Here is a 25,620-nt window from a genome sequence, read left to right as displayed (position 1 = left end):
TCTGTGGAGTGCTGTTTACTTTGCCGTCTCAAATCGAGATGTGACATGCATTGAGTGTTGTTTAATGCAGGAGCCAAACCTGACCTGGATGATGCCATCGGCTGTTTTCTAGTGGCAGTGAGGGCTGAAGGGTATGAGACTGCATGTCAAGATGCTCTTGGGCAAGCAGGCAGATGTGAACAGCTACTTCAGTGTGGTCAACAACACAATATTAACCAAAGCTCTTTATAACTTCTTATAAAAATAATGTTCCTGTAGCTCAATTTGGAGAGCCTTATGTTATCAATACAAAGGCCATGGGTTCAATCACAGGGAACAATGCTGTCATGAATCCAGTGTTTCAAAGATCTTCGAGTTTGTGAGTCAGATCTACAAAACATTTTTGTGTTAACTTCATAATTTGTTTATATCCTCACTCTTTAATTTCTCAGTAGCACCCCTTATATTTCTAAAAACTGTATATAGAATGATCTTCATGTAAATTGTTGAGGCTGTAAATTTACAAACACATTTTTAGGCTGTTACTGTGTAAACGTCGTGTTTGTATTCGTTAAGCATTCATATTTCAAAACGATCATGTCTGATTTTTATTCCACTTGATCTTTTACACAGAAAACTATCACGATGCCTGTGAAACATTATACATTTTAAAACAACTAAACATTTATATGATTTTCAACCCGATGTGAAACTTTTCTACCAAATCTTCCACACAAGCTGTAAAAGTTACACGTGGTAACTATGTCCCAGACTCCCAGGGAATCTAGGATTTCCCCAACTGGAAAAATGACTACGTACAGTATATTAGTAGATGCATTCAGCAGGTGTCAATTACAGCACATTTATAGAAAGCTATAAACCCTGCATGAAGACTCTGCAAATAAAACCCCATAAAAGCATTAGAATCGCTGCGTAGATGTTGCCAAGTGTATGCATTTTGTGTGTAAATATAAAAAAAATGGACAATTTGATCATGCACAGTTTAGTTTTACCCACCATATGAAATCTTGCATATTTTCTAAAAATTATCATTATTGCATAAACATTATCATTCAAACATTAGGTCATGTTTGTGAAGGCATAACATCTGACTTTGCTGGTGTGCATGGTAGAGACCAGAGCAGGTGAAAGCCAAAATTAGACGTGTGTGTGCGTGTGTGTCTGGTTGCCGTTTTGGGCAGGCAAATCCGCCGGCACTCAAGTTCAGATTGTGTGCAGCTAAACTACTGGCACAGCAGACTCGTGATTTCACAGGAACTGTGTTTCACAAGGTGAGATTACAGTCTTTGTTTACTGTTCAGTGAAGCGAGGACAATTTAGTGGAAGCGGCGGGCCTGTTGTTGGCTGCTGTGCATGCCCTTGTTCAACGTTTCCTTGAAATGTGTGTATAAGTGTCGAAATCTCTGCTGCTAGCTGACATTCTCATGTAAGCACTGTAAACATGTAAAAACCTTTTCTGTGAAAACAACTGCATTGAAAGAGAAATATGCACTCTCTGCACAAATGATCTTACTGTATCTGAACCGGTAGGATGAAGTGTAATAACTAAAAATGAGTTTAAGGGCATTAACATTAGATTTCAATCACTGATGTAACATTGATCTTACTCTGTCAATATTAAAGATATCAAGGTTTCATTTTAAAAGAATGTTGTTTACATTTTGTAGGTTGTTTACATTTTGTAGGATGATTATATGCAGAAAACGATAAATTACATTTCATTTTAGGTCACATTTGCAGTACTTTGCAGCAGACTAGCTGTTTATTTATCTTTACTTTATTTTAAAAGTTTTTAGCTTCAGGAAGATGGATCTATCAGATGATCTAGATGATGACGATGATCTTCTTAATGCTGCTATCCAACTGAGCATTCAGGAATCTTATAAAGACATTGCCTCCTTTGGAAGGTCAGATAATATAGTTATAGATTACATAGAGTCTACAGGTGCTGGTGCAATCAAAAAGTTGATTTATTTCACTAATTCCATTCAAAAAGTGAAACTTGTATATTATATTCATTCATTACACACAGACTGATATTTCAAATGTTTATTTCTTTTACTTTTCATAATTATAACTGACATCTAAGCAAAATCCCAAATTCAGTATCTCAGAAAATAAGAATGAAGTGCTCTAAAACTTCCTGGTATACGGCTGCGTTGACCTTGGACCTCAGAAAACAAAGTGGACTAACACCAGCAGATGACATAGCACCCCAAACCATCACTGACTGTGGAAACTTTACACTGGACCCAACATTTTTGAATGGGTTTTGTTTCACAAACCTCTCCAGGGTGCCGTTATCCTATGCTTGTACACTTTTTTCTACCACATCTTTTCCTTCCCTTCGCCTCTCTATTAATGTGCTTGGGCAGAGCTCTGTGAACAGCCAGCCTCTTTTGCAATAACTTTTTGTGTTTTGCCCTCCTTGTGCAAGGTGTCAATGGTCATCTTTTGGACGACTGTCAAGTCAGCAGTCTTTCCCATGATTGTTTAGCCTACAGAATTAAACTGAGAGACCATTTAAAGGCCTTTGCAGGTGTTTTGAGTTAATTAGCAGATTACAGTGTGGCACCAGGTGTCTTCAATAGTGAATCTTTTTACAATATTCTAATTTTCTGAGATACTGAATTTGGGATTTTCCTTCGTTGTCAGTTATAATCATCAAAATTAAAATAAATAAACATTTGAAATATATCAGTCTGTGTGTAATAAATATACAAGTTCCACTTTTTAAACAAATTAACTTTTTAATTATACTAATTATATGACCAGCACCTGCATATACATATGATATGTTAAGATATTACCCATCATGGTGCTTTATTATTTCTCTCCTGCAAATAAATCCAGTGTGGAACATCAAAAGATCTTGGATGCAATTTTCCGAGGTGAAATGATTTTCTTATCAATGATTGTGTAGTTGCTTTAAAACAATAACAGAACTGTATGTATAGAATAATGTATAAATGAAAATAATTACTCAGTATGCAGACGTGTTTGTGTAATTTGACCCAACAGGAGATCTTTTCGCTCTTGAGAAGCTGTGTGATTATCCTGCTGCATTCACTGAGGTTGATAGCAGAGGCTGGTACCCACTGCACCGAGCTGCTATCCAGCAGTCTGTACAGGTGCTGGAGATGGTCATCTATGGTGAGAGAGATTAGAAGTCCCACTGTTTTATTGCTTTCAAATATAGGTTTTTGCAATCGGAAATGTTTCGGTCATGTGACCTTCTTCAGACATATAAAGGATGGTGAGAAAAATTGCTTTTAATTGTTTCTAATGGTTTTAATGTCAAATGATTAGCACACCCAAACATACCAATATCATTATTTACTCATCCAATTTGTGCACATGGTAAACAAATGACCCTAAGCTGTCACAGGTGCAGTATCCTTTAAAATGTCAATATGAACCAATTAGGTACATATACTGTATACATTTGGTACCAGTATGATCCTTTTAGGTACTTATTTGACCTCTTTAGGTGAAAAGGGTACCGCCCACCTGACAGATGGGGATTATTTTTATTGACAGTGTAGATCCTACAACTACGGAGCCCCTAAGGGGACATGGAGTAAAAATTAAATAAAGTTTAGTTTCGTAGTTTTCATGCTCACGTGAAACTTTCATGTGCTCACGCGAAACTTTCATGTGCTCACGCGAAACTTTCATGTGCTCACGCAAAACTTTCATGTGCTCACGCGAAACTTTCATGTGCTCACTCGAAACTTTCATGTGCTCACGCGAAACCTTCATGTGCAGAATTTTTTTTTAAAGTTTAGTTTCGCGTGCTCACGTGAAGCTATCGCGCGAGCACATGAAACTATCGCGTGCTCACCTGAAACTATCGCGTGCTCACCTGAAACTATCGCGCGCGCACGATAACTAAACTTTAAAAAAAGATTCTGCACATGAAGGTTTTGCGTGAGCACATGAAAGTTTCACGTGGGCACATGAAAGTTTCACGTGGGCACATGAAAGTTTTACGTGAGCACATGAAAGTTTCACGTGAGCACATGAAACTAAACTTTAGATTTTTTTACTCCAATGTCACCTTAGGGGCTCGGTATTCATCTAATACTGATGAATGAGGATATATTTAAAATACAATAAAGCTGACTTTCATTACATAACAAAGTTTTTTTATATTGTTATGGTTACATTTTATTGTAGAGCTACTTGTTACAATAACTACACTATATTTAAAAACTAGTTCATATTAATTAACAACATGTACTTACTGTAAGATTAGGATTTGGTTTAGGGCAAGTTGCATGTATTTATGCATCATTTACTGTTATTACCATAGTAAAGAGTAAATACACATAACATGTGTAACAAAGAAAGGGTTATCAAATTATCATTTGTAATGCACTTAAGAAAGTTCTTTGGGTTGTTTTAAAGACATAACAGTGAGGAAATTATATGCATATAGGGGTGGTTTCCCAGACATGGATTGGACTAGTCCTAGACTAAAATAAATGTAAGAGCTGTCCAAACTGAAAACAACTTGCACTGACATGTCTTAAAATAATCAGTGCCCTTTCCTTTGCAATGTTTTTAGTAAGGCATGTTCGTTAACATTCCATTTTTTTTATATTTAAATTTTTCAGCTCCTCTAGAGCTAAACCTTTTATTTTTACCGTTTTGAAATCCCTTCAGCTGATCTCCTAGTCTGGCGGTACCAATTTTAGCATAGCTTAGCATAATCCATTGAATCTGATTACACCATTAGAATTGTGCTAAAAATAACCAGAGAGTTTCAATATTTTTCCAATTTAAAACTTGACTCTTCTGTAGTTACATCGTGTACTGAGACCGACGGAAAATTAAAAGTTGTGATTTTCTAGGCAGATATGGCTATGAACTATACTCTCATTCTGGCGTAATAATCAGTGACTTTGCTGCCGTAACATGGCTGCAGGAGGCGTAGTGATATTACACAGCAGCGAAAATAGTCCCCTTAGTAACTTTTAATGCAGGGGACTATTTTTGGTCACTGTGTAAAATCATTGTGCCTCCTGCAGCTAATCCATGTCCGAGAAACCACCCCATACTTTCCAAAGCTCAGTAGTTTGGTTGAAAATAGGTTCTTACAGATTATCCTTAGAGAAAGAAACTGCGGATGGGGAGACGGCATTGATTTTGGCTACTCAAGCCGGTCTGGTGGAGATCGTGAGGACTCTGCTCGAACATGGAGCTTCACCCAACAGGACCAACAGCAAGAACGAATCTCCCTTATTACTGGGTACTTCAACCAATATTATTTTTAGGAAATGTCAATCTCCTGACAATGTGTAACTACAAGGTGTTTATTATTTCATATGAATTATGTTTATCATTTGGATGTTTTAGTTTCATGGGTTTAGGGTTGGGGTTTCATCATGCCATTTTTCATGGGTGTCGAATGGCAAAAAAATGTGGATTTGCCCTCCACAGAAAATGTTTACATTTTTACAAAAGTATATAGACATATGCTTTGTAAAAATGAGTGGGTATATAATATAATCTTGGGTCTTCACGTCCCACCCATATAATATGGTTCCGACGACCATGCGTCTTTTTCTACTAATCAGATGTTTTTTTTGTATTACATTGTACACTTTGATACAAATTAGCCACCTCATACATTACATACAGTTTCCTGAGATCAAGCTTGAAATGTATAGTCTACATCATCATTAGCTTCAAAATATGTTTTGTGCTGCAGCTGTACGAACAGACTCATTTGAAATCGCTTTCACACTTCTATCACGAGGCGCATCGGTGAATCAGGTCTGCCTTAAAAACTGGACGGCCATTCACGAGGCTGCCAAGGTGGGCTGCACTGATATTCTTCAGCTCCTCCTGCAACGTGGAGGTAACGTACATGAGGTAGACCAGAACGGGATGACGCCAATGGAGATTGCTGCAGAATGTGCCCGGGCAGAAGTGTTGGATATCCTCATTCACTATGGTAAAACTGCATTCTTAACAAAAGGCTCACAAATGTTTCTACACTATAAAGTAAAAGAGTTGTTCGACCCATGGTTGGTTAAAAAATGGCGAAACCCAACAGTTGGGGTAAATCAACCCAGAGAATGTCCATATGTGACCCAACAGCTGGATTTGTCCACATTTTAACCAATCATGGATTGAAACGGTTGTGCACTTAAGGAGTTAATTAACACAATCATGTACTAATAGGTGGAAATGTAAATGCTCAAGCGCCGAATGGAGACAGTGTGCTGTATGACGCCGCTGGTTCTGGAAATCCTGACTGCATTGAGCTTCTTCTCCAACATGGTGCTGATCCCAACATCCCCAATCTTTCCTCACGGCTTCCGATCCACCGTGCGGCTTACGAAGGACATTACCTGTATGACATTAATCATGCAAGATTCAAAACACAAATCCGAATATACAACAAAACCAACATCTGTATTTCACTACTAATGCTGCATTACATGAATGACCACTTAGCCACCATGTATTGTTTTGCAAACATCCTTTACATTTTATAAAAAATCTTTTCAGGGCGCTGAGAATGTTAATCCCCGTAACCACAAAAGAAGCTCTCCATCTCTCGGGCCAAAGCCCCCTTCATTCAGCGGCAGACGGAGGTCACGTCCAGTGTCTGGAGTTCCTACTGGCGAAAGGCTTCGATGTCAATGCTCTTCTAGAAACGCACGTCTCTGAGAACTACGGGGACATGAGACGGACCGCCTTGTACTTTGCCGTCTCCAATGAAGATGTGACCGGCACTCAGATACTGTTAAACGCCGGAGCCAAAACCGACCTGGATCCTCTACACTGTCTCCTAGTGGCGGTCAGAAGCGGAAGGTACGAGATTGTCAAGTCGCTCTTGGCCAAGCTGGCTGACGTGAACTGTTATTTCACAATGGTCAATGACACAGTGTTTCCTACTGCGCTACAATACTGCCTGAAAGATGAGATGATGATGCGACTGCTTCTGAACAGCGGTTACGATGCCGAAAAATGCTTCTGTTGTCGTCATGACTTAACATGGGGTCGCTATTCAGAACTTCCAAGTGAGAAGATCCCAGTGAGTGCTCTGTTACAAAATCTAGTAGGATGTGGCCTGTATATCTTTACCTATGACTGTTTTCTCTTCTGTGTAGTTTTGTGATTTCATCAGCGTCTCTTCGCTCGCTCAACTCTCTGGAAGAGCTGTACGGGTTCTCCTGGATTATGTTAGTCATGTTCCCATCTGCTCCAAGATGAGGATGGTTCTGAGAAAGCATAAGGAATGGCCGGAAATATCTGAAATTTTGGGTGAGTAGCAAACAAACATTCAGGACTTTCATTGTTGTTTGACCTGTGACTACTTTTATTCATGTATTGTGCTTTATATGGTGGAAAAGTGGTTTGGGTTAGGTTAGGAATGGTGTAAGATGCTCCAAAATATCTTTCAAACTATAAATATTTATGAAACCATTTTTACTTTTACAAATGCAGAGAATCAAACCATCAATCTATCTATCATTTATCTACACTCTACAGTATCTATCGCCTTTAAAAATAGCCACAGGTTGTAATAGGCTGCAGGCCACTAGAGGGCCCTTACCCTTAAAACGTCACTGTTGGTTCTAATAAGCAGCTTGCACAAATTATATATGAGGTTGTTTTTTAAGGAGGACAGTCTCGTTCTTTCAACATGTAATTGGGTAAAATATTGACATTTTCAATCTTAATATAAACCAACAATTGGGTTTGTCCATATTTTACCCAACCATTATTGTAGACAATAGTACCAATACTTAAGCTTAAGCTTAATTAATTTTGAAATTGAAAATATATTTAGTTTTAGCCTTCATGTATTAGGGCTCTCAAAATATTAATAGTGTTTAAATGCATACAAAATAAAAGTTTGTGTTTGCATAATATATTTGTGTGTTTATTGTGTTTAATTATTATGTATATATAAATACAGACATACATGTATACATTTAAGAAAAATGTTGTATATGTATCATTTTTAAAATGTAAATATAATATATAAAAATATAAATATATATAATAATATATATATTGTGTTTGCATGTGTTTGTATTTATATATGTTAAATAATTACATACAACACAACACACACACACACACACACACACACACACACACACACACACACACACACACACACACACACACACACACACACACACACATTCTGGTTTCCATGTTTTGTGGGGACATTCCATAGACGTAATGCATTTTATACCATACAAACTGTATATTCTATTCCCCTTACCTGCCCCATTCCCTAACCCCAACCATCACAGAAACCTTTCTTGTACCTTAGATTTTCAATAAACATCATCTTGTTTGATTTATAAGCTTGTTTCCTTATGGGGACATCAAAATGTCCCCACAAGGTCACAAAAACACTGGTATTCCTATCTTTGTGGGGACAATTGGTCCCCACAACGTGATAATTACCAGGTACACACACACACACACACACACACACACACACACACACACACACACACACACACATTAAGCAAAAACAAACTTTTATGTTTTATGCGATTAATCGAGATTAATATTTTGACAGCCCTTATTAATATATATTTCAAAATGTATTTTAGGGGCAGCAAATACATTTTTAATTTCACAACTCATATGGCAAAAAAAAAGAAATCCTGGCCAAAAATGTAAGGTTTGTAAAGTAGGCTATGTGTAAAATACACAAACATTTAAAGTAGGGGTAAGTTGTCACACTTTTCCCACTGTCTAAAATTTACTGACCACCATACATCACAATAGTATAAATCTCTTGGGCACATATGTTATATTCATTACATTTTCATATCTTATCTCGTTACAGAGTTGTAGAATAATGATTATAAAATATTATGGGCAAAATTAAACACAGTTGAAGCAGCTAATCAAGGTGTTCAGGGTTGTTTGACAATTACAGACAGGTGTGTAGGAGAAGGCTTTCAGACACCTGACATAGGGTTTAGGAATGCACAGTGTGAACCGTCAGATTATGAATACTCAGGGTTATCTCCTAACCCCCTGGATAAGTACGAACAGTGTAAAACATGAAACAGATAACCCAGGATTCAATTAAGCTGGGGTTTAGAATAACTATTTCCAGTGTGAAAAGCATGTGACGACTATCCCCAAAGTCATTAAGACAACTTGCCCCAAACTGACATATGGGGCAGTTTCCCGGACAGGGATTAGACTAGTCCTAGACTAAAAAAGAAATGTAAAAGCTGTCCAAACTGAAAATAACTTGCGCTGACATATCTTAAAAAATACCAGTGCCCTTTGTTTTGCCCCAAAATGCACACAAGTAATGTTTTTAGTATGTTTGTTAAAGGATTAGTCAATTTTCTTTAAAAAAAATCCAGATAATTTACTCACCACCATGTCATCCAAAATGTTTTGACTTTAATGACTTTAATGGACCCCAACACTTAACAGTTTTAATGCAGTTTAATATTGCAGTTTTAAAGGACTCTAAACAATCCCAAACGAGGCATAAGGGTCTTATCTAGTGAAAAAATATGCACTTTTAAACCTCAACTTCTTGTCTTTCTCCGGTCCTGTGACGCGCCAGCGCGACCTCACGTAATACGTCATCACGTCAAGAGGTCACGGATGACGAATGCAAACTACGCCCCAGTGTTTACAAGTGTGGAGAAAGAGGACCGTTCCAATGTCGTTGTATGTGGAATGATGCTTATTAATGTCTTTGTGTCAGTTTATTGTTTAAAATGGTCCGCAAATGTGCGTTTCATATATGTAAGACATAACTTTCGACATTATTACGCAATTACACAGCAGAAGGAAGAAGAGAAGTTGTGATGTAAAAGTGCATATTTTGTATTTTTCTTGCCAAAAACGACAATCGTTTCGCTAGATAAGACCCTTATGCCTCGTTTGGGATCATTTAGAGTAATTTGAAACTGCAATTTTAAACTGCATTAAAACTGTTAAGTGTTGGGGTCCATTAAAATGAAAAAAATCCTGGAATGTTTTCCTGCTTTAAAATAAATATATTTTTTTAAATATACAAAAATATACTGGTGAAAAATAATTTTTGTAAATATATTTCAAAACATTTGCAAATATATTTTTGGGCCATTTTTGCATATTTTTAAAAAATTTAATTTTCTGCCTTATGGGTATATTGTGTCAAGCACTTACAAGTCCTACCAAAATCCAAAAAAAAGTGAATGGTGTTTTCTTGTGGATCTATGATTTATCCAGGAAACCCTCGTGCACTGAAGCACCTATGCAGACTTGTTATCAGAAGAGAGATGACCCCATGTAGGCTGGGTGACCCTGAGTTTATACACTCAGGTCCTTTCCCACCTGGATTGAAAGGCTACCTGATGTGCAAAGAATTTGATCTATATGGAAGAATCATGTGTCAGGAGTGATGCTCTTTTCCTAAAGAAAGAAAACTTGCAGGTTAAAGACTTAACATTTTAATGTTTTAGTTTATGTGTACTGTATTAGCTTTAAGGACACCAACATCTTAGTTCTCCCCCTAAAACCTGAAAAAATTGTTTAAGATCCACATATTGTAGAAGGTTGACATGACCAGATTTTTCACCATCTTCCATCAAAACACTTCTTAAAATACATTTCACAATACAATGTTTTGGTGCTATTTGTGCAATAAAATAATGTTCCATCTAAACATTGCCAAAACATGTTTATTTTAAATTATATCAAATCAGATCCTGTTCTAAGAGTTCAATCAAGATGTTCCAGTTGTTTTTGTGTAAAAATGTACCACAGCACTCATAAAACACATAAGCGGTGTTTACTGCGTCTGTGTAACATTGGACATTTGATTACACATCATCACCTCTGCGCTGTTAAGCCGCAGTACTCGAATGCATTATCAATAGTCAAAGTCATTAAAAGCCGGTCATATCTATTTATAACTTTATGTCCCATTAATATCAACAAACATGATTGTTAACTTATGAGAGGGAAACTTTGAACACGAGCACTATCATAATCTCAAACGATACAGGGACAATTGTGACTATCATTAGACGCATTAGTTTATTGTATACCCAAGGTTTATTATCAGTTACCGTACAAGTACACTTGATAATTTTACCTGATAGAAATGTTTATGATAAGTTCAAAAATGTGAGCATATCATGACAGTGCAAATCTTCAATAGTTGTGTTTTACAGTACATATATACGTTCAATCAGATTGGCTTAAGAGGTCATGAACTGTCTACAGTTTGCTTTGTCACACTGTAGACGTTTATATATTACATAACTCTCTTATAATCAATGTACTTTTGATTCATTTAATGAAATTGTATTTTATGATATCAAATATTGCTCTGAAACACCATCAATCAATAAAAATATCAATATCAATCAAAAATAAATCTAATGAATGTATACCTGACTTGTGCAAAGTGCACTTTTATACAGTATGTGACCATACAGAGTATAAATATGTATGTACGGCATAATTTAAATCAATATGCAATACTTTCCATTCAAATTACACCTAATATCTCTTCAAGGTCAGTTTATTGTCTTTTAAATTGATCTTTTTGTTCTTAAAGGAAAACACCACCATTTTTCAATATTTTACTATGTTCTTACCTCAACTTAAGACGAGTTAATACATACCTATCTTTTTTCAATGCGTGCACTTATTCTTTGTACAGCGCGTCGTGAATGTGTTAGCATTTAGCCTAGCCTCATTCATTCCTTAGGATCCAAACAGGAATGAATTCAGAAGCCACCAAACACTTCCATGTTTTCCTATTTAAAAACAGTTACATGAGTAGTTACAGTAAGTATGGTGGCACAAAATAAAACTTTTGTTTGGAGCCATAGGAATGAATGGGGCTAGGCTAAATGCTAACACATTCAAGAAGCGCTGTACAAAGATTAAAAGTGCACGCATTGAACAAAGATAGGTATGTATATTCATCTAAGTTGAGGTAGGAACATAGTAAAATATTCAAAAACTGTGTTGTTTTCCTTTACCTCTATGAAATAAACCTGTAAACTACTATGGTTGGTGATATCATCATCATTTGGACATTCTCCAAATACCGTTTCAATCCTCCAACACTTCAGTTCCCCCACCAGTTTTCCAGATAAGATTTAAAGTATCCCTCTCACTTCAATGAGCGCCCTGACACACGGCACAAATCTCACGTATGAGAGTCCGTACACATGCAGAATAGGCATCATACTGTAGCATTACAAGTATGAGCAACTTTGGCTACCCGAAAGATGAGGACATCGATGAAGATGAACTTCTGTCTTCTTTAACCGGTGAGGAACTCCAAGAGCTGGAGAAAATAATGGCTATAGAATCAGATGAGATTTCTGCTGGACTCAGGCAGGATGACCAGACATCCAGGCGAGCGACAGGAACGTTTAGCCGAGATGCTCTGCTGAAGTACTGGGAGAATGAAAGTAACAGATCGATAGAGGTAAAATAGAGGTTTGAATTTGTAATTGTAGATTCTTTTAAAGTATTAATATCAGTGGACAAGATTAAAATGGTTGGTGGATATGAGTTTGTGAGTCACTTTTAGGTATTTATGCATACACTTTAAAAAAAGACTTAAAAAGGAAGTAAACTGGTTGCCTTAAAATTTAAGTCAACTAATATTTTTAAGTTCAAAAACTCAATGATAACTTTTTTTTTACAGCGTAGATGCTTTAACCAATGCATTCAAAATATATATTTTATCAGAATATGGGTGATTCTCATGAAATCTAAATTTAGAAAAAATTTTAAAAAGCCCTTGAAGCCAAATTTTTTTTTTTTGCACACATAAGTTTAAGATCTGAACTTACTATAACTATTATTTTTAGAGGATTTAAAAAATATTTCCTATAGAATTATTTAAATTTTTTAGATTATCATTATCAAAAATGATCATTACCACAACATGATATTACATTGAATATATGCATTTACAAACTCATGTTTCGGTAATGAGAACTAAAAAGTTGTACTATGACAAACAAAATTTTAACTTTTATCTGGAGAGAAAAAAATAAAAACTGCTTACACGGTAGCCATCTTGAGTGTCACAGTCAATTATGTCCCTTCCAACAAACAGTTTTTGAAAAAGTTAGTTCCTTGAGGGCTTAAACAATGATTGAAAATTGTTGCGGAGGATGAGACACATTTATATTCCTTATTATTGTCTCTACATTTACCAATGATCACCAAATACCAAATGTTTCTTTACTGTAAATGTTTATAGTATAACATGCACTGAAGCTTTTTATTTTTTTCTTATAAATATTTCAATGTCAAAGAACCCAAATCCAGTCATGGACACATTGCGGTAATGACAAATTTCCCCTTAAATGTGGTAAAAACAACACAATTGGTTTCTATGATGTCATTTGAAATCATGTGCATGAAGAGATGTTTCTACATGTATGCTTCTTAGTTTGATAGCATTTACTTAAAAAAAATTAAGTCTAATTTCGCAAGAATCAACCATTTGTATGATATTCGATTGGATTAGTGTATAGATAAAGTGCAATTTATCTTTGTGTAGTTGTTTCTGTCACTCATATGCTAGTGCTCAGCATTGTTTTTCTTGTTTTGATGATACACAGGACAGCGTGGATGAGGGCCAGACCGATAAAGATGAAGCATGTGGTACTGAAGAGCCTGTTGATAATGAAGACAAGAGACAACAACACGATAGAGGCCACAAGCAGAGAGGTGAAGCAAAGTCAAGCAACCAAAATATCACAGACGTATCTGATCACAACAGCAATATTGACAAGAGTGGATGGAAACCCAATGGTAAACGAGTCCTCCATCATACCGACTCAAACCTCACCGTTACACCAGAGAGGCAAAGCGATATTGACAAAATCTTGGAAAAGATCTTGAGCAATGACTCCTCTCTGACCTCTGTCAATCTAAACAACATTGAAAACATCTCCCAAGCGGTTTTTGTGAGCTTTGCAAATGCCTTGATCTCCAATACTCATGTTGAGGTCTTCAGCCTTGCCAACACCCATGCAGATGACCAAGTAGCTATCGCGTTGGCTAAAATGCTGGAAAGAAACCGTAGGATCACCAACCTTAACGTTGAGTCCAATTTCATTTCAGGTAAAGGTATATTGGCTTTGATCGGCTCACTTCAACATAACACGACACTGCTGGAACTCAGGTTCCACAACCAGCGGCACATCTGTGGAGGTCAGGTGGAAATGGAGATGGCCAAGCTGTTGGGGGAAAACACAACTTTGCTGAAACTAGGATACCAGTTTGACTTACCCGGGCCGAGGATGAGCGCAACCGGCATTTTAACCCGCAACCAGGACCGTCAGAGGCAAAGACGTCTGGAGCAAAGGAGACAGCGAGACAATTTGGAAAGCACTTCTTAGACGATCAAAAACTGAGCCACTGAATGATGTTAGTATTACTGTATAGCTCTTATATAAAAAAATAAATATATTGTAATGATACATGATAAGCTTTTATGGCTGTAAAAAACAATATATATTTTTTCTAAGAATATTCATTCTGGGGATTTTGCCAACACCAATTCTGTTAAAGCAGATCTCACGACTTTTAGCAATAATTCACCATCTATACCAAGAATTGAATCATTCAGTGTTCTGATAATTTCTGCTAGGATGAAATCATTAGCCAGGCACTGAAACACAATGCTATCGTCGCATAAAGTCCAACAATAAAACGGACATTTCCTCAATATGACAATTTTATGATTCAGTTAATTGTATACATGTGTTCATAAGTAACTTTTTTTTCTTACTCTATTAGTACCTTTTATGGAAAATACATACTTTTCTTAGGATATTTTTATTTCTGTGACCGTCTGTTAGTGAGTGATATAATGACAGTTTACACAATCATATACTGGAGAAGTCATTTTAATAGAAGATGATTGACTACAGCCCCAACTGCTAGTTGAATAGTTAAGCCTACTACACTACTGGATTTTAATGTTGGTCGTTATGGTGTTACTTGGAGAGCCAAAATATTTTAACTATGGATTTAACTATGTGTGATATATATTCTGTTATTTTTTTATTGTAAACCAAATATAGAATATATAGGAAATGTGTATTTTATTTGCAAAATATTATGTTAATAAATGTAATTTTCCCAAATGAAACAATTTTATTTGTGACCTTAATTATTTCATTATGACATTAATGAAGATTTACAACCAAAAAGGTCAAATTTGTAAATCTGTATAATTATTTGATAAATCGTTTTATTACCTTGATTTTCTTTGTTTTAACAGTTGCCTTTCTTCCCTACATACGTTTTTATTGTATTTATGTCATCCATGATTGTTTGAAATGGTTTCAAATAATTTTTGTTTATACTCGCAACAAAAAAAATCACCATAACAAACGCAGACACTCAAAATCAGAAGGCACAATATGTAGTATTTTCACCACTAGAGGTCGCCATTTCAAATCGTTTGATTGTACGTTTGGTCCACTGATCACTGAAATGACTGGATTGCGTATGACGTCACAATTGTGAAGCCACCGCCCAAACATATTAAATAAGTGGACGTTATCAGATTTTAGTGATAAAACATCACTTTACTAGTCTCCGTTTTTATATCTGAAGTCTTCCTGAATTACAACGCAAACGAGTGATTCGCGCGAAATTAGACTTATGAGGCGTCATGAAACATTTTGATAAAAAAAGTTATTGCAAAATAAGAGTCTCAAAATAAGAAGCATACAGTTAGAAACATCTCTTCATGTACTATTTTGCACATGATTTCAAATGACATCATACAAACCAATTTTGTAGTTTTTTCCACATTTAAGGAAAAAATGCAACGTGTCCATGACTGGATTTGGGTTCTTTGACATGGAAATATTTATAATAAAAAAATCTAAAAAATAAAAAGCATTTACAGTAAAGAAACATGTGGTATTTGGTGATCATTGGTAAATGTAAAGACAATAATAAGGAATATAAATGTGTCCAAGACCAATTTTCTCATCCTCTACAGCAATTTTTAATAATTGTTTAAGACCTTAAGGAACTAACATTTTCAAAAAATTGTTGGAAGGGACATAATTGACTGTGACACTCAAGATGGATACCAGGTACGCAGTTCTTATTTTTTCTCTCCAGATAAAAGTCAAAATTTTGTTTGTCATAGTACCTAGACAAGTTTTTAGCTCTCATTTCCGAAACATGAGTTTGTAAATGCATATATTTAATGTAATATCATGTTGCAGTAATGATAATTTTGATAATGATAATCTAAAAAAATATAATTCCATAGGGAATATTTTTTGAATCCTGGTTTTAAATCCTAAATAATGATTATAGTAAGTTCAGACCTTAATCTTATATGTGCAAAAAAATAAATAATTGGTTTTCCACGGGTTTTAAATTTTTTTTAATGCTGGACACCTAAGTCTGGATGTCGTGAGAATCACCCAAACTTCCTGTATATAGTTAATTACTGTACATATAAGTTGTACATTTTGCTTTATAAACAGTAAGTTACTATACATTATTTAAAACATAAACATTGCAAATTACACCAGAAGTAACAATTAATTTACATACACATATCCTAAAAATTAACCTTTTGTGACTGATACGCTGTAAACCGGGTGAATTTAGATCATGATTTTGGCCCTCTGCCGATTGCGCATACCAAGATGGCTGCTCGAACTCTGTGCTGGCTTTACCTCTTTTTCTATAGATCAGTAGTTTGATTGCATAATTTAATGCTATCTTATATTAAACAGATTGTTAGAATGCTTGATTTTGATTGGCAAGTCGTGACATTTGCAGATTTGTCATTCCCAGATAACAACCTCAAAACTAACACCACACGGTTACCGTGATGCTGCAAATCATTTCGACAGGTGATAATACTGCGATAACAACCGGCTGCCTAAATAATTCCTTACGTAAAGAATGAGTTATTATATATATTTCTTGTTTAAACTCCACATTATAACTTTATACTAAAAAAAATAGCAACACATCTCAGGTTTGTAAATATTATCATTTATTTAAGTATAGATTTTAGTGTTTTCATTCCACATTCCAACCCACTTGGTAAGATTTGATGTCAATTTTACAATTTTTGCAGCGCTACCCTTACAGGACAGCACTTTCAATTGAGACAGACAAAATACTGTTAAACCAGCATTAATTTTACACAAAGGTTGTTATCATTACTTGAAATGTAGTTGTCAGTCAAGCGTCGGTCTTTGAAAGCTTCTATAGTATGAAAGTTGAATCTTGTTTGATGAAGTGCTATATTTTTTCATTTCTCTCGATATGAAATCTTATACTCATGAAATGATGGCGTTCAGGTATCAGCATCTGCAGTATTGAATTTTCTCGTTAATAAAGTGAAAACTGAGGTATGATGTAGTGTGAACTTGGTTTTAACGGACCGTGAAATCTTATTTAAAGTGTTCAGCCGATGTGTTTTCCTCCTGCAGTGAATTTCCTTTTGTTATTCGTGCAAAAATATATATAGCCTCAATATATCAGCCTGGTGTACATTTACAAGGGAAACAATACAGGGGACATACATAATCTGATAGGAGAACCTCTTACCAAATCTAAAAATGCTAAACTAGGATTTGAATAAGAAAATCGAAAGTACAGAAAAGTAGGGTATGAAAATAGTGTTATCTAAATCATTAATCCACAATAAACGGGGACATCGAGTGTCCCGTCCATCTCCCTTTTCCCGCTCGGAGGGAAACGCAAACATTCAGGTCAACGGAATCGTGAACCCTGGCATTAAACTTCACATGGTTATACCAGGAGATTATTTTACAGAGGATAAATGACAAAAACTTTACAGATTACATGAGGTATTGCACAGATTATTAAAAAAAAGCAAAAGGCAACAAAAATATACAGCGATTTGAAAAAACAAACAGAAAAACACAGAATTTGAGTAAAATCTGGGGACGTTTCAGAATGTGGTATTATTGACTCTGTCGGGTGGGTTTAGTGTCAGGTGGATTAATCATCCCATTCATCATCATCCTCAAAGTCTTCATCTTCATCATCGTCCTCATCTTCATCTGATGGCCAAACAGATGACATGACAACAGTGAATAACACATTACTGACGATCAAAGACACGTTTTAATGAAATTATTGTGTCATGCAAAAGCACCTGTTTTGCCCAGTACCAAACCCTAAACCTAACCCCAACCTACATTGAGTACATTATATACCAGGATTTAGTTAGGTGAGTACACTGTAGGTGCCAAAACTTTAAAGTCCAACCAAAATTCCCCACAAATGTCACTTTGGATAAAACCGTCATCAGAGGAGGCGGTAACCGATTTAGGTCCTACTAGTGGCAGGCAGTGACTAATCCTTATCCAGTGTGAAGCAGGCACTTACCTGAGGAGTGGATGGCTTTGCTCCTCTTTTGCATGACCTCCATCAGAGCTCCGACAATCCCCGCTGACTGTGCAGGGGTGGGTGGTCCTGAGTCATTATCTGATACCTGCACATCCAAAAATAAATGATGACGATATATCCAAGCTTATAGTATAGTCTGATATACACAAAAATCTCTTTATTAAGGTTGAGGTCCCTACCGTTTTGAGCGGGATGCCCTTTCGGATCTGGTCGAGCAGTGCGTCGCGTCCTGTTGACGACACTGGCCTGTTGTTTTGCTCCACCTTTTTAAGCTGAGTGCCCTCTCTGATCTGGTCGAGAAGAGCCGACTTGCCACCCATAGGTGAGGGCACTGGATCACTGTCGATTTCAGGAGGTGGTGGGGGTCCAGGTGGTGGTGGAGGAGGTGGAGGAGGGGCGCCTCCTCCGGAGGAAGGTGGCGGTGGTGGAGGCGGCGGCATGGAGGCAGGAGCGGGCGGAGGGGGAGGTGGATGGCCTCTGCTGGGTGGTGGTGGTGGAGGTGCTCCGATGCTCGGCCGGGAAGGAGGAGGTGGAGGAGGAGCGGATGTGGGTGCCCTTGAAGGCGGAGGGGGTGGTGGGGCTCCTCGTCCACCTCGGATTGGGAGTGGTGGAGGTGGGGGTCCAGGAGTGTGAGGAGGGGGTGGTGGAGGTGGACCACCCCGGGACGGCGGAGGTGGTGGTGCTGTCGGGAAAGAAAATCGGAGAGTTGTAAGTGTAAAAGCAAAGAACAGACTAACTTTTATATAAAAGTTAATATCATGGGGCCTTTAAAATGAAGCAAACATCACCACTAGAGGGCAAACGTTTTGGCACAGCAAACCCACTTCACGCCAACATTATGCATCTGTCATCATGTAATGGTCCCACACTTTCTTAACCAAAAATTTAATTATAAAGATCAAATAAGTTATTTTTCCCCTCATTTTTCAATATTTAGTCGATTTACTTCTCTAAAAGCTTAAAAATAATAATAAAAAATGTCAAATAATTCAAGTCTACTAAGCTCATGCACGCTCACCTAAACAAAGTCAGATTAAATTCACCGGGCATTCGGTTTCACATCCAAGCATTTTAAGCAGTTTAAGCAACCCAGAATAACTTCAGACTAATACATGCAAGTGTAAGTCCATGTTCACTCAGAAACACACACAACCTACCACACCATCTTGGAGGCTCTGAAGACAAATCACATATAAAGATCAAATTAAACAAAGGTGATATATCTTCTTGTAAAAGCCTCTTAAATATTTGAATGTGTATCTGATACATGATTTCTTATGTAAGGATATTAAATCATATAGTTGGCACTGGCAGCAGACATCAAAGTGTCAAGTTATAAAATCAAACTTTTTATTCATTGTTGTATAGCAAGACAAGATGATGTTTTATTTTCAAATCTTCCACCCAGAATACATCTTACTGGAAAGAACCACAGCTTAATATAACTCAGGGCTCAACATAAAGGACTTTGTCACTTCATTTTTACCTTGTCTTTATTGAATAATGGTAGTGTACCCACATTCACAAACATACAAAAAGTGCTAGACATGCTAAACATCTCAGTCTCATAGAAACTCCTCTTTTAGAAATGTCAGCCAGAAAACGGCCCAATCTGAAAAACTGATGCTTATGACATCACAGGCATCTCACTGCCCCTCCACTTTAAAATAATTGGCTACATTTTTTGAGTGGCAGCAAAGTCAGCCAATCAGTAATGAGATTGCAAGTTAAGCCAGTAGGGGGAGCCAAATAGGTGCAAAACCACTTGTTTAAAATCCCTCACCCTAATAGAGCTATCTGAGAGAGGTTTTTAGGAAGCTTCTAAGGCATTACAGACCCAAACAAAAACATTTTGTCTACATGTCACATCACAGAACAAGGATAAATACTCCGTTCAATCATTCTATGTCACCTTTAAGAAACCCAGGAAAATTTGGTAAACAACCCAACTTGACTGATTGCTGTAACAGTATGTCAGCGTCGCATATTTAAAAAAATAATAATTCAAAAGTCCAATATAATTGTATACATATACAACAGACATGTTCCAACAAAAAAAGGCTCCCAACTTTTCTGCTTTACCTGTAAACTGACAGCAAATTGTGCAAAATATTGCATTGTTTCTTTCGTCATGTTTTACCCTATTAAATCTCTGCTTCCAAGATGTTAAATAATATACATTTATGAAAATATATTTTAGTGACTGAGGGTGTAGCACTGGCGACAATACTTTTTACTGGCCCGAACGTCTCTCACGCTTGCACCGGGCCACCGGGCAGTCCTTTATGTTGAATCCTGTGTAAAAATTAAACACTTTAAGTCCAATTTATAGTCGTGCGCAAGGTCTATGCCGTAGGTTATCCATACCCTCTGCGTAGCCTGAAGTGCACCTCGCAAAAATTATTAACAGCGCGTCAGTTCTACGCAGACCGCATGCGCTGTGATTAGTCCACCAGAACCCCTCCCGTCATGTAAAAAAAACTGCGTCATAGGTTTTTCCGTTTGTGAAGGTGAGAACAAAGACGGACCAAGTTGAGGAGTGATTTAACTCAAACTGCAACATTAGTCGCTGTTTATTTACTTCATCACTGCTGGTTATCTCAAAACATACACAAAAAGTTGCTGTTTCCCCTTCGTTTGTGGGTAAAACTTGCCGTCGCGGCTATAATTAGCCCTTTACTTTAAATATAAGTTGTGACCGTCACCTGATGCTCAAAACTTGTCCTGTTACTCCTGGTAAAATTATGTTGGATTTTAGGAACCTCTCTTGTTAAAGGGGCAATAACTAGGATCTACCCCCATCTAGTGGTGGAATTGTATTTTGCATTCAAATGAACAGTGCTTTCTAGCTCCTCCCCTTTCCAAATGCATGTTGCAACTACAGTAGCCGTTATGTAATCACTGATCTCCTTTTCCGTTGCAGCTGGTTCACGTGTTCTGAATGAAAATGCGTTGTGGAAACGCGTTGGTAAGCTAGTGCTTTTTGTCCCTCTCTGCTTTTTTAGTTTATAAATACGGCGGAACGATATGGATGCCTCCTTGGACTTACCCGTTCAATGTAAGTAAAGAGAAGAAATTCTAAGCTAACAAAGAAAAGTCAGATCACTTGCAGAGGTCATTTGACACCAACGAGGACATATTTATGAATAAAGACATTGATTTTGATTAATAAAACACTTAAATTCCTACTTATTGCCCCTTTAATTCATGCCTACAACTTTTTGATAGTTTAGGGTTGGTAGACAGACCCCAGACATTTAAACGCCCAAATGATCAAATGTGTTTAGTAAAAGATCAGTCTCACCTTGTCTCCTCAGCTCGTTCTTTACGGCCTCTACACCTCCTTTCTTCTCAATGAAGTCATAGATGACCTTAGACGTCTCTTTGTCTTTGAGTTGTGCCTCTGAGATGCCACACATATCAAACAGGTTCTTCAGTTCGGGGTCCAAGTTATTCAACTGCAACCATACAAATTCAAAGAAACGAGACCTTCTTCATAATCACTAATATTGGACATTAAATTGATGGTATTGATTTATGAAAAAAGTAGTGGTGCTTGCAAGGTAGCAAAATATTAAAAAGCATTGTTTGGGTTCAATGTACGATTGTTTTATTTTTCGTTTCTCCACCTTTACAAAATTACATTTTCGTATATAATTATTATAATATTATTCCTCAACAAACTGAGGAATTGCAATGCAATATTCAAATTTTCCCAAAGCTGTTCTCAAACCCTGTGAAATCCTGCCATCTTGTGGCGTAACTGTTAACGGCAAACACACATGGCCTTGATAAAACTATCCATTATGTCATGCGTAACATTTCCAACAGGGTGCATAATGCAACACTTGAAACGCAGAGGGGCTCTTGAGAGCATTAGCATATTTTTTCCATCGCCCCAATGATTGTTTATTGTTCCTGGCACAAAGCAGCTTGTCCGATGCGCAATTTCCAATTTCCGTCATTAAAATTAAAGAGAGAGTTAATAACACAGTCGGAAGGAACGCGTTTATTTGACAAATTTGAAAAATTCCCCTTTTATACGCAAACAAATGCCGTGTAAAAATGCTGAATCTGGATCGTGTGGTGGGCGAGAGTCTGCATAAACACAAGACTAGATTATTTAATCATACCATGTCCAAACAGGTCAGCATTGTTTTCCTATGAGAGATTCTTCAAAATGCATGTCAGTGTTTGTATGAGTCTGTGAGTGTGTGTGAGACAGAGCGAGTCATTGTACTCACATCGAAGCCTGTGTTCGGATCCCAGCCTACATGACCGATGTGCCTGTGAACACACGAGAAAGCTCAGGTCAATACAAAACCACAAGCAATAATAGAAAAGAGTCTACTATTCATTTTTAGAAAATATTACTACTGAAAAATGTTAATAATTAAATAGATCTGCAGTGCCATTCACTTCAATAGTATTATTATGGAAGTCAATGGTGCCCCAGATCTGATTTGTAACAAACATTCTTTAAAATATCTTAATTTGTGTTTAGCAGAACAAAGACATTTATACAACTTAAGGGCAAGTAAATAAAGACATTTTAGGCAATGTGTCACCAAACAGTTTTTAAGCATTATTGACTTCCATAGCATTTTTCCTACTATGGAAGTCAATAGTGCTCCTGTTTCCTGCTTGATTACAAATATCTTCTTCTGTGTTCGAAAAAACCAAATACATTTTTACAGGTTTGTAACAACTTGAGGTTGAGTAATTAATGACAGAATTTGCATTTTCCTTTGATCTATCCCTTTGAGTTGTTCAAAAATGTTCTCAATTATTTTAAAGTGATTCCTCTCACAAAAAATTGTATCTAGCTTATTAATTCTTCCACAGTTTTTCTGAAAAAATAAATAAATAAATAAATAAATAGTTGCAATAAAAAGTCCCATGACTTTTTAGAATTGTATACATTCCCATCACTTATTTAGACCTTTAGTTGCATAAACATAGCCGCTAAGTTCGTTCTTTCTTTTCTTTTAAACGCCATACCAGCTTCTAAGGCTATATTCATGGGGAAAATGAAGTATAATGAAATAAAGCAGTGGTTCTCAACTCCAGTCCTCGGGACCCACTGCTCTGCATATTGTGCATGACTCCCTTATTTAACGCACCTGATTCAGATCATCATCTCATTATGATAGATTTCATGAACTGGGCTGCGTTCAGCCGCGACAAAACGTTGCACAACGTTTATTAAACAGAAACGGCGATGCATTGAACACCCTGTTGTGATGACGCAAGATTTTTTATTTTTTTTGTGTTCTTTTTTAAATGTTTCTAAAGCCTGATGAAATCGTTATAAATGTGTGTTTAATACTGTAAAATACCCTCGATGTTACAATCACTGACCTTGCCGTCCAGAATGAAAGACAACATTCCAACTTGAACCCATTGAGCGATCTGTCTCTTTACTACCGTGTGGTTTTATACATCTTGCCGCTGATTGGGCCGACATTTCTGACACACCCACCAAACAAGAGAAAACGCTTCTAAAACCTGTTGCATTCCGTTGCACACCGTTTCCAGGAAACATGTCGTTCAACCCGGAAACCGTAGCAAAACGTTGCGGTGTGAGATTGAACGTCCCCCTGAACTGAGTGTGTCAGATATGAGAGACATCCAAAATGTGCAGAGCAGTGGGTCCCGAGGACTGGAGTTGAGAACCACTGAAATAAAGGAAGACTAGAAAAGATGTTTAAAAATTTATTTACTCTAGAAATCTTAAAACCATGTTTATAACAACTTGAGGGCGAGTAAATGATGACAGAATATTTATTTTTGTCTTAAAACTAGAGTAACCCTAACTAACAACTAGTCAGTCCCTCCAGAAAAACGTGATTATGCGATCGCACGATTCAACGCATAATCAGCCAAAGTGCGCATATTTATGCGGGGGGCCACATTTTTTCAAATACGCAGCACTTTCGCCGCATAAATTGCAGATTTCTGCTCACAAAATATGCGGGGCTTGCGTATTCCCTGCATTTTTGTAGCAAAAAGTCACATATATCTTAGCAGAAATTTGAAAAAATTTGTATTTACTTCACAAAGCGCAGCCATGTCCCCTGTTGCCATGGGAACGTTATTAAGTGACACGATTATGTGACATGAACATCATTGAAAAGCTGTAAAAGCTGCATAAAATTGCATAACTATCCCGCATATTCCATCGCATTTTTTAAGAAAACGTGCCGCAAGATCAAGGATTTTTGTCCGCAATACTCACAAAAATACTTTTTCTGGAAGGACTGACTAGTTGGTTAATCAGTCTCTTTTCGATTAAAATGAGACCAATTTACCTTTATATGTAACAGACCTAAAAAAAATTAGGGGTGCACAGATATATCAGCCTATAATCGGTATCGGCAAATAAAAGTTTTTTTTACCATTATCACACATCAGTCGAATGTTAAAAAAGATGAATTATATTTTATAAAACGGGCAGTTCTGGTTCTTCATTCTGATTGGTTGAAACGCGTTCTAAGCCGTGATAAAATACACCAGTAACCTCACGGTTCAGACCACATTACATAAGTATCACTGCGCCACTGTTGCTGCGTACTGATTTATGAAAATAAACAACAGTGTCTTTAATCATATTTTTAATTTGTCTACAATTGCACAATTAATGGCGATATCCAGATAAATGTCAATAAATATTGTTGAGTCATCTCGTCGATAAAGAGAAAACGTTGTCTGGGGAGTTTATAACTGAAGTTCATACGTCCGCTATTATCCACTGGGTGGCGATCTTACCCAACTTAAACACTGACGCATTCACTCAACACTGAAAACACAGCGTGGAAGTTTTGAAGGCTTTGAATCTGATCTCTTACACAAGATCTTCACAAAAATGGAATTATCTCCGCTTTTAGCTACAAAATTTGAGAGGTGATAAGAGAACAAATGAAGGTAGGATGAAACGTTTTTTTGTTTGTTTTTGTTTGAAAGCAGATGGTCTGTTCTTTCATTTGATATTTAATGCTTATTTAAAGAAGATAATTTTTCTGCAAGGCATTAAACTAAAACTGGGTGGCAACTTAAAAAAAAAAAAAACGCTGACGGGGAAAGAGTTCAGCATGCTTCCAAACATATTTGATCATCACTTCAACAGTTGCACAATATAAATGTTAATGTATAAATTAGATGAATGGTGATTTATAAAATAAACACCACAGTCTTAAATCATATTTTCAT

The 25,620-nt window shown here is 36.7% G+C and overlaps 3 protein-coding genes across 8 annotated transcripts in view; 2 read left to right on the top strand and 1 right to left on the bottom strand.

The window, feature by feature from the left end:
* The first annotated feature begins 1,114 nt into the window (after positions 1-1,114).
* asb15a (ankyrin repeat and SOCS box containing 15a) lies at positions 1,115-11,603 on the top strand. Of its 3 annotated transcripts, none has more exons than XM_065292036.2 (10): positions 1,115-1,271; positions 1,790-1,907; positions 2,854-2,891; positions 3,022-3,153; positions 5,096-5,254; positions 5,765-5,962; positions 6,193-6,364; positions 6,523-7,051; positions 7,128-7,281; positions 10,231-11,603. In XM_065292036.2, the coding sequence occupies exons 2-10, from the start codon at positions 1,807-1,809 to the stop codon at positions 10,401-10,403; spliced, it is 1,656 nt and encodes a 551-aa protein (XP_065148108.1). In that variant the 5' UTR covers positions 1,115-1,271; positions 1,790-1,806; the 3' UTR covers positions 10,404-11,603. The 3 variants fall into 3 exon arrangements, with proteins under 3 accessions (XP_065148108.1, XP_065148106.1, XP_065148107.1); XM_065292034.2 differs by having other exon boundaries at positions 5,717-5,962; positions 10,231-11,595; XM_065292035.2 differs by lacking the exon at positions 1,115-1,271 and adding an exon at positions 1,410-1,426 and having other exon boundaries at positions 5,717-5,962; positions 10,231-11,597.
* Positions 11,604-12,006: 403 nt separating this feature from the next.
* On the top strand, positions 12,007-14,992 carry lmod2a (leiomodin 2 (cardiac) a). The gene is made up of 2 exons (XM_065291121.2): positions 12,007-12,451; positions 13,515-14,992. The coding sequence occupies exons 1-2, from the start codon at positions 12,224-12,226 to the stop codon at positions 14,382-14,384; spliced, it is 1,098 nt and encodes a 365-aa protein (XP_065147193.1). The 5' UTR covers positions 12,007-12,223; the 3' UTR covers positions 14,385-14,992.
* A 2,065-nt stretch (positions 14,993-17,057) lies between these two features.
* Positions 17,058-25,620, bottom strand: part of wasla (WASP like actin nucleation promoting factor a) — a 79,477-nt gene continuing 70,914 nt past the window's right edge. For 3 of the 4 annotated variants that reach the window (XM_065292044.2, XM_065292043.2, XM_065292041.2), the window contains 6 exons: positions 22,656-22,698; positions 21,716-21,869; positions 19,569-19,586; positions 18,591-19,093; positions 18,391-18,496; positions 17,058-18,062 (listed from right to left, as the gene is read on the bottom strand). In XM_065292044.2, coding sequence (XP_065148116.1) covers positions 18,001-18,062; positions 18,391-18,496; positions 18,591-19,093; positions 19,569-19,586; positions 21,716-21,869; positions 22,656-22,698 — 886 coding nt within the window. In that variant the 3' untranslated portion in view covers positions 17,058-18,000. The remainder of the gene's footprint in view (positions 18,063-18,390; positions 18,497-18,590; positions 19,094-19,568; positions 19,587-21,715; positions 21,870-22,655; positions 22,699-25,620) is intronic. The other variant, XM_065292042.2, reaches the window with a different exon arrangement.

The sequence above is a fragment of the Paramisgurnus dabryanus genome, chromosome 23 (genome assembly GCF_030506205.2).
Source record: "Paramisgurnus dabryanus chromosome 23, PD_genome_1.1, whole genome shotgun sequence".
Taxonomy (NCBI): Eukaryota; Metazoa; Chordata; class Actinopteri; order Cypriniformes; family Cobitidae; genus Paramisgurnus; species Paramisgurnus dabryanus.
The sequence above is the reverse complement of the archived record's forward strand: the minus strand, read 5'-3'. Positions and strand labels throughout refer to the sequence as shown.